The following is a 9,473-nucleotide window of genomic DNA, read 5'->3' on the forward strand; positions in this document are numbered from 1 at the left end:
ATGCAGATAGGCTAAGCAGCCGGTTTTACTGAACCAGGCCTCACAATTGGTCTGTGCATATGTGTGCTTTTCTGCAAAGTTCATGCAAATTGTACTAGCTTTCCTTAATGACATGATTTCAAGTGGTTTAATGCACCCCCAAAAGAGCGTTTGTTAACTTTCCAAAACAGAAAGTAGGCAGAGCTGTCTTTGTGTTTCAGCACTTACAACACACAGTCATACTCATTAACAGAAAATCCTCAAAGCTCCAGGTCCCCCCCTCCAACCTATGCTTATTCAAACAATATGAATTTTTGAAGATCCAGCATTGCATGTTAACTATATTGTTAATCTTTGACAGATGAAATACATTCATTTCGTGAACTCCGTGAGGAACAACAATGTCAAGAAGGGACGGACGGAGTATAATATTTAAGAATATATTACAGAGGTTTGAAGTGTAAGGTTATCTAAATCCTTTTAACAGTTGCCATGCATAGAGCATACAAACATAATTTTGCGTAGGAAACTGGTAAGAGGTTTGAAGTGTAAGGTTATCTAAATCCTTTTAACAGTTGCCATGCATAGAGCATACAAACATAATTTTGCGCAGGAAACTGGTAAGAATCGACTCGTTTCACAGTTCAAATGTTGCGCATTGCAGATTGTATCATCAGGTATAGGGTTTTTATCAGTGGTTATATGTCCTCACTAATTCGAATGGAAACCGTATATATATTACATACTGATCAGACGGTTTATAGTAGGCATTCAGATTTAATATTAAGACCCAAATGATCAATTTAGGATGTTATTGACTAGCCTAGGGATTTTTTTAGTTATATATACGATTTATATCGCAATATAACAATCGCATTAACCAATTGTTGAAATCCCGTGAACCAAATTCCCAGACCAAAAATACATCAGGTTACAACAAAGCAATGAAAAGAAGCTGCTGATGACCAACTAGTAATCTGATTAAGATTTAATTAAAGCTGTAATATTAAAAGCAAACACACTGACAAAATCTGAGTATGGAGATAGAGAAACAAGAAGGCCAAAATTATCAGGAAATGTATTGCCCTATTTCAGATGGTGCACATATGATAATAATTTCAACAAAAGAGGGTATAATAATGCAGTCTTTTGGTCCTGGGATCACATGCACTAGACATAGGATATGTAAAGACAAACTTAAAAAACATAAAGTCATTTCCTGTTTTTGCTAATCAGTAGGAAAGTTTTAGTGACAAGTCAATAGAACTGGAAGAAGCACCAGCAATGCCAGCACTGGTATTTGTTGTAGAGAGACAAGAATTAGTTTCACCATAGCCTCCTCCTGCTGCTGCAACTGAAGAAGATTCTGAGCCCAGTTTTATCCAGTCCTTGAAAATAGAGCCTTTCTCTTTCTCGGGGAAAAACTCGTATTCCATCAACGTATTTCTGCCACCTCTCATTGATCTTCCATTAGCCTTGCAATCCTGAATTGTCCCAACATCCTATTCAATATAATTGTAAAATCACAAATTAATGGAAATCAAATGCAGGAAAAATTAGTGTAACTTTATATTTATTGTTTTAGATTTCATTGGTTCCGAGACCTGAGGTTCGATCTTAGGACCAGGGAAAGTGTGATTCATCGAAAGTTTGGTGCCAAAATCTTGACTCTGCCCAGGGTAATTGGTCATGTAATTCCCAGCACTGATGATAGATGATCCATTGAAACTTGCATAGCTATCTTTCCCAGTCATCTCTCCAGAAACTTCAATGCTCTCGGAGATTTCGCCATTGTAACGCTTCTTCTACAATCCGAAAACAAAAAATAATAAACACAACACACATAGCATCATTCCCATCAAAAAGATTAAATAGGCATGTAATTAATACCAATTCTTATACAACAAAATACAAACTTTGCACTCCAAGAATGAACACACAATTAACACACACATACATAAGATAATGCACGAGAGAAGTACCTTAGGGAGAACCCCAGCAGGGCAACATTGGATGGTTGGAACATAAGAGACCATGTCTTTCGACATTTCAGGACTCACATTCACAGTCCCTGGAGTATTGGGTTGATAAAATGCATTTGCAGGTCCGACTCCATACTGATCCAGCACTGGAAACTGATCCGGGTACACATATCCAAACCCAGAAGTCTGTCCAGGTCCAAGAATTAAACCATTTGGACCAAGCCTCTGGACAACCAAACCCTGCTGCTGGTTCAAAGTACCAGAGCCAAGGCTTCTTGATGCAGCAGCAGCAGCAGCAGCCTGATCAGTGAAATAAGAAGGGTAGTATGGCGGTGTTTGTGGAGCATAAGAGTGAGCCATGTTGGGATTGTGGCTGGTGTTTGGGTTTGTTTCTTTCTTGGACGCCCCAACTGATCCTTGATGATTCATATGCCATTCTAGCTGAGCCACTCCCATCCCTCTTTGTGGGATCTTCCCCTCATTTGACTTTGTCTTCTTTCTTCCACACCTTCTTCTTCCATTTTCAGAACCCATTGATCACAAAGAGAGATGGAGAGATTGAGAGAGAATGAGAGAGAGAGAGAGATATGTGAGTGAGAGAGAGAGAGAGAGGGTGAACCAACCAAAATATATATAGCAGCTAAGAAATGCAAAACAAGTTGTTAAAGCCTGGACTATATAAAGCCTGGTGCCTCTCTCTTCTTCTCATGTGTATGATCTCTATGCACATAAACAGAACTGTACAGACTTCATGTATGTTATAACCTACATTTGTTGATATAAACACAACTCTGATCTCTCCCAAGTACTTTATATTCCTTCCACAAGTATAATTTGTCTTTTGTAATAAACCATATTTTATTAATTCCCAACTTCTGTACAACCAAACCCATTGGTCCCCTCCTACGTATTCTTGCTAAAGAAAATCATTACTTGTGTTTTAATGTTGATTGTGATTTTTATTCTTTTTCTTAGGCTAACAGAAAGCATGAGACCTATATATGGAGCTAGCTACTCAAACAAGTATCTCCACCTATGTATGATTTGGTGTGCTTAGCTTAGACTGGCAGTTCAAACTTCAAACATCGGATCGATCGTCTGTCTGCGTAATTATATAGGTGCATAGGCAAGCAATTATATAAAGTAAGATATGGTCAAAGATAAAAACTAGGCGTTATCTGCAGTTGGGCTACAAATGTATATATGAATGGTAAAAAAAAATGGAACAAGAGTTTTTCCTTGTGATTAAACTGCAAGAAATCGAGCCTTAACCGACGGCAATTTTGGTCCGACACGGTCTTAAACCCGATATCGTAGTTTTGGTCAGATTCGATCACAATTTTGATCAAATGATTTATACAATCTGAGCAATTAAAGAAATTATACTAGAAATATTATTATTTTGGTATAATAATAAAATGTACATTAAAGGATATTTGTAGTAGATTTGTTTACAAACTTGAAATGACTTAGTTAAGAGAATGGAAAAGTAGTGGGTGGCAAAAGTATCACACTCAAGCATACCAAATTTGTGAAGGTTTTGGACAAATCAAAGTGAAGATTATAGAGAGCAAAAATGAACAAATCCAAAACTTGTGATCCACCAATAGAAACACACAATTCTTTTCATATGCTATCTCCCTGTAGCTAGTCCACATTGTATGCATAACTTAACGTTCCATGCCATGAAAAGTGTGATCAGTGTATGTGGGCAGTTCAGCATCAGCTTAAGTGGTCCCCACTTTCCTAAAATGGATGTTGATCTTCTTAAGATTTCGACCAAAACCAGGGCCTGGGCCCTGGGGGTAGGGGCTGAATATATATGTAGGATGGTGATGGCTAATGGGGATTTGTTCTTAATTATTCGTATCATATATATTTGCAGACTAGTAATAGACAGTGGCTCGTCAGAAGTTTGTTTCTTGTAATGTTTCTATTATTTTGTTTAAGATTAACGGAACCAAAATTTCGAAATAGTTTGAGATTAAAATAATAAATAATTAAAGTTTTAAGACATATTCATCGTTCATAAATACTGTATATCAAGTTCCGCAGTGGTTGTGGGGCTTTTAGTTAAGATTGCTTTTAAGTCCTAACCCAAGAAACCAAACAAGAAACTCCCAGGTCCAGCTTTATTCATCTAGCACCAAAACCACACCCATTCTGAGAAACTTACAGTGAATGCATCTCATATAAAACGACATGATGCATTAAAGAAGAGGTGGAACTGAGCTCTTATTAGTGAACTAGATACATACAGATCTCAACTGAGATATGGTTTGTCAAGAACTTACACAGAAATGTGTATGTATAACACACATCATTCCAGCCTCTCCAGACATCTCTAGATACACACTTGTATGTATCCAAACATTTTAAACAAAGAATATAAATGGTTAGGACTGCAACAAATCTGGACCATCGATCTGGATCCATCCGTAGACTCCACAACTCTGTGTATAGATTTACATATTTGTGTCTGTGTTTTTGTTATGAAACTTGGGCTCGTACACTCTTGACTCTTTTTATATCCCATGCATTTAAAAGATTTAAAACGGGTCGCTGTCACCTGCAGTGGGTTGTTTTTGTACAGTAAAAATAACAAAGCCCAGCCACAAAAACAACTTTATAACCCATTCGTACATTTACAAATTACATGTAGGGGACCTCAGCCTCTTTTACTCTGTCCAGACTCCAGACTCCAGTATACTGTACATCACTCATCAGACCTATATCAACTTTTTCTACTTTCTCTAATACTTGCGTAGTTATATACGGTTAAGTCTCAATAAATTAATCTTTCTAATATATTTGTTCGATCTTGGATCGAGATTGACAATTTTAAATTATTAATATTTACAAGTTTGTATTATAATTTATATAAGAATGTTCTTTTCTGGTGCATTGTGTTAGTTGTAAAGCTTACAAGGACTTCACAAGCCTAGAAATCAAGAACGAGATTTGTAGTGACTAGCCTGCTGAGTAGGGCAACAGCATTGTGCTGCCTGCAAGCTAGATGAGCATATAATGCCTACAATTTTTTGATCAGCAGTCGAATATATTAATGATAGTAATTAATGATTGATGGCCGTAGGAATTTCAATAGATGTCCGTAGCCGTCATGGTTATGTCTTATTTGAATATGTGTATGGTGCTTAACCCTTTTCATGTCATCTGGAGGTTCTTATTTATACTAAGAGAGATGGTTGCTTAGGAGGCGGGAGTTGGCTAGTCTAGTGCGTAGATGGGTGAGTCGGATGGGCTATGTATCACAGGTGGAAGTTGATCCAGTTTCAGGGATGATAGGGTGTTGGAGCTGTTGCCACGTGTCCAGCTGCTTAAGGATGAAGCAGAGAGCTTACAAGGTGTTTGGGAATGACAAGGTGTGGTGGGAGTGCCACGTGTCCAGGTGCTTAAGGGTGAAGCAGAGAGCTTACAAGCAGCTGGGTCACCAACTTGGGCTAAGCCTACGGCTTTCTTGGCGGTTGTTAGGGGTGAGTACTGCAGGAAAGCCTAAGGGCTTACGGGTTTAAGGGTCTTCGGTCTGAAGCCTACGGGTTTACAGGCCATCAATGATGAAAACCAGTTCCATTTGCTTGCTCACATCAAGTCTTTTCACTGAAAATCAAGTGTTTTTCTCTCTCAACCAAACACTTTTTGTTCGTCGGTAATATGGAGCAAATTGAGATACATTAATGGGTTCCATTTGGTGACTCGATTCCTGTTATTCAAGTAAATATTTCGTCGTTGCATGTACTCATGTAGGGACAACTTGATGCAGTTTTATCGAAATTTTGTGAAGTTGGGCATCATACTATAGAGCGAAAACTTAATTTTAATAGTTTTGATAATATCGGGCAATCTTTACATTAAAATCTACCAAGTAAATGGTGAAATGATCTAAGTACTGGGAAATCAAAAATTGAAGAGTTATAAATAAGATTTAAGAGCTCGTGATAAAGATTAAAGACAGTAAAGCATATCATAAGCGAATGAATGCGAGTTCAAAAGATATTAATATAAACGCAGAAAATGGTGCTCGTCAGAAAAATAAGAAAGAGAGAATATCTTCCAAAATGTACCAAACAGGGAAACTGAAATACTCATTTTGTCCCCCATACAAAAAAAAAAAAGAAATACTCATTTTGTCCCGATTTATATGAGCCTCTTTAACTGGCACCGTTTTACGAAATGAATATCTGTTTCAATTTTAACCTTATAAAAAGAGTTAATAAGTGTTAAATAAATGTTGTTTATGAATGTGTGATTAGGGGCTGAAAGAGAATCGGTGCTTAAAATAGAATTATGAGACCACTAAAATTCTGCTGCAGAACCCTATATTTTTCATTGATTTTTAGAATCTAATTCTAAATACATATTTTTTTGTATCGTTGTGTGTAGGGCTGAGCATTCGGTCGGTTCGGTCCAGAACCGGACCGGACCGAACGGACCGAAGACCGAACTTTTGAAATTTTTTGGACCGGACCGGACCGAAGTTTGTATATGGACCGAACCGGAACCGAACCGAAATAGTTCGGTCGGTCCGTTCCGGTTCGCCAGAACCGAACTTTTTTTGAAAAATTTAAATTAATTTGTGTTATAAAGGAAACATCAAGTATGATTAATGTAAAAAAATGCAGCGACCAACACATGATTTAGAAAGCCAAGTAACATTCAAACACCACTCCAAAATAGCATTAAGTTTACAAATTTTAAAAATTAAAACAATTACAATTGACATTAGTCTGCTAGAGTGCTAGTTGATCAAAAATAAAATCACTGCATGTATTAGCCTCTGAGTTCAGCTAGTCGAAACAGCCTTAGCTTCTTCCTGTTCTTCCAACCTTGACTGTATAATTACTTGTCCTGCTTCCAAGTCTCCAGGTATAGTCGTAAGAATATAAATATTAGATAATATAATATAAGTGTATAAGTATAATATGTTATTTAATATATAAAATAAAAATATTATTTATATTATATATAAAAGTTCGGTCAGTTCGGTCCAAGACCGAAGTTTTTCGATGGGGATCGGATCGGACCGTATTTTATTTCGGTTCGGACCGAAATACCCGAACGGACCGAACTTTCTGAAAATTAGGACCAGACCGGACCGAAATTATTCGGTCCGGTCCGATTTTTCGGTTTCGGTTCGGTTCTGCTCAGCCCTAGTTGTGTGTACTCAATAGTGATTTCAAAATATAATACATAAAAAATACATTTTTTTCATGTGCGATACTAAAAATAAGGTAGTTCTAAGGGTTCTCTCCCTGATGATGTTCTCTGGAAGATGACATAACCCTGTGTGATTATAATAATTTTAAACAAATACTATAAATGAAAATTTTATTCTTTTTAAGACATCGAGAAAATGCAAAATAATTCACATAAAATGAGACAGAGGGAATATATCACTATCTTGAACATTTTGGTATAAATAATTATTACAATTTAGACATTGGAAGCACGTGTTTTAAGGGGCAGGTACTCGAATGAGCCTCGACTGACCTAATAGAAATGTTTGGCTAATCTTTTTTTCAAGAATAAGAGCATCCAATACACTCTTAAAACAAATTCTTAACTCTAAATTTAAATAGCAGGTCAAGAATTAGCGGTCCAATGAAATTCTAGAAACTCTTTAAAAATTCAAGAGTATGTTTTCTCTCATCTCTTTTAAAAAGCATCTAGTACCTCTTGATTTATTATTTATGAATATAATATTAATTTTTCTTAATCTTCCTTCTCTTTTAGTTACTTTTCTCTTTAATTTATATGAATAAATATAAAATATGAATAAAGAGTTGAGTACAAAGAGTAGCATTCGAGTTATCACGTTTTTCAATGTATTAACTCACTAAAAATCACATTTTATATTATTGTTTGTTTAGTGATTTAGTCAATGCTCTAAGGCATCACCAAGACATTGTCACATCAACTTTTTTATTTTATTAAATATCTTAAATTATAACTTACTTAAATTATAACTTAAGACGTCATATAAAAAATCTATATAAGGCATCTTTTGCACTTGCTCTTATGTTCAAAAGTCAATCTGCAGTCGGGAATATGAGAAAAATTATGTGTTTCTTATGATGCATTGATAGAACTTATGATTGTCTACCGGTCTTCATTTATGATGCATCGATGAACTTATGATTGTCGATCGAACCTCCCTTTCAATCCCTTATACTGGTTCGTTAAAAGTCTTCTATTTATCTAAATGTGTTTAGTTTTTCTTATACTTTATATGTTCCACTATATCTCATAATATTCTTTTCATATCTCAATTTTCTCAATAGAATGATGTTCTTATATATTAATTCTTAACTTCCTTTCTTGTACTCTGTCAAAAAAAAAAAAAAACTTCCTTTCTTGTACAAAAGAGCTTTTAATGAGAAAAATTTATTTTCGATCGGGTCTAGTCAAACAGAACATATCGATAAAAGCATCAATATATTAGAGTATCTCCAATAGATGCTAACTAAAATTGCTTAAAATGACAAATCATCAAAAATATTACAATTTTATTTTCTCTCTCTTTCAACAACTTTTACATAAAAATTTGCTCTAATGTTTGGCACCCAAAGTTGCCACATATTTGTACAAGTATAATTATAATAAGATAGAAAACTAAATGACTTTAGGGTGATTTATACACTTTTTTTTTATTTTAGGAGGGTGTCAAAAGTTGACAACTTTGCTTGGCACACGTTGTACTCTAATGGAGAGCCAACAAAAGTGTCATGCCACATCATGATACATGGCACTTTAGCACTTTTTTTGGCACCCCATTGTAGATGCTCTTGAGTAGACAACCAAATAATTTTGTGAAGACAATATGTACATGCTATAATAATGCTAGTGTTGTTTTGAACAGTCGACCATAAATACATCATCATACAAACTTTTATCACTAAACCACAATTATGAAAATCTATTATCTGAAACAGAAATCATATATACTTTTTTCAATTTGGTTTTATAGCTGAAAAATATTCAGATTCTTTAAGCAAAAGAGTAATACCTTTTTTTTTATATTATGGTGGTGAATTTAAAGATTTACCCATTAATCCATGATGACATTTCTCGCTTAACATCTGGAACATCCAACTCTATGACTAATATAATGAGTTAAATTGAGAATTGATAAAAACTATTAAATATGGTTCACTTTTATAAATGTCACTTCTTTTATTAGAAGATATATATATAACAGTATAAATATATATTATTGTGTGAAATATGTTTTTGGTGAATATATGTTTTGTGAGATATTCGATAAAATAGTGACTTACTTACAAAAAATTTCTTATTAATTTAATACAACATATATATATCATTAAATTTTTTTATGAATAAAAAATATATAATAATGAATTTGATCCAAAAATTCGAATAAGCGGAGTAATGAATTTAGAACTTTGTAAAAAATTAATATGGGTGTTTGAGTAAGGGACTTCTAGACTTAAAAGTGGGAGGAGTCACTTTTTCTCATTTCATGCCTGTTTGGCA

At 34.9% G+C, this 9,473-nt stretch overlaps 1 protein-coding gene across 1 annotated transcript; it reads right to left on the minus strand.

Moving 5' to 3' along the window:
• Positions 1–1,024: 1,024 nt before the first annotated feature.
• On the minus strand, positions 1,025–2,713 carry LOC108213845 (uncharacterized). Its single transcript, XM_017385634.2, has 3 exons — positions 1,962–2,713; positions 1,584–1,784; positions 1,025–1,481 (listed from the first exon to the last, which is right to left on the minus strand). Exons 1-3 carry the CDS (start codon positions 2,493–2,495, stop codon positions 1,212–1,214), a joined length of 1,005 nt encoding a protein of 334 aa, XP_017241123.1. The 5' UTR covers positions 2,496–2,713; the 3' UTR covers positions 1,025–1,211.
• Between the last annotated feature and the right edge of the window lie 6,760 nt (positions 2,714–9,473).

Source organism: Daucus carota, chromosome 3 (genome assembly GCF_001625215.2).
Source record: "Daucus carota subsp. sativus chromosome 3, DH1 v3.0, whole genome shotgun sequence".
In the NCBI taxonomy this organism is placed as follows: Eukaryota; Viridiplantae; Streptophyta; class Magnoliopsida; order Apiales; family Apiaceae; genus Daucus; species Daucus carota.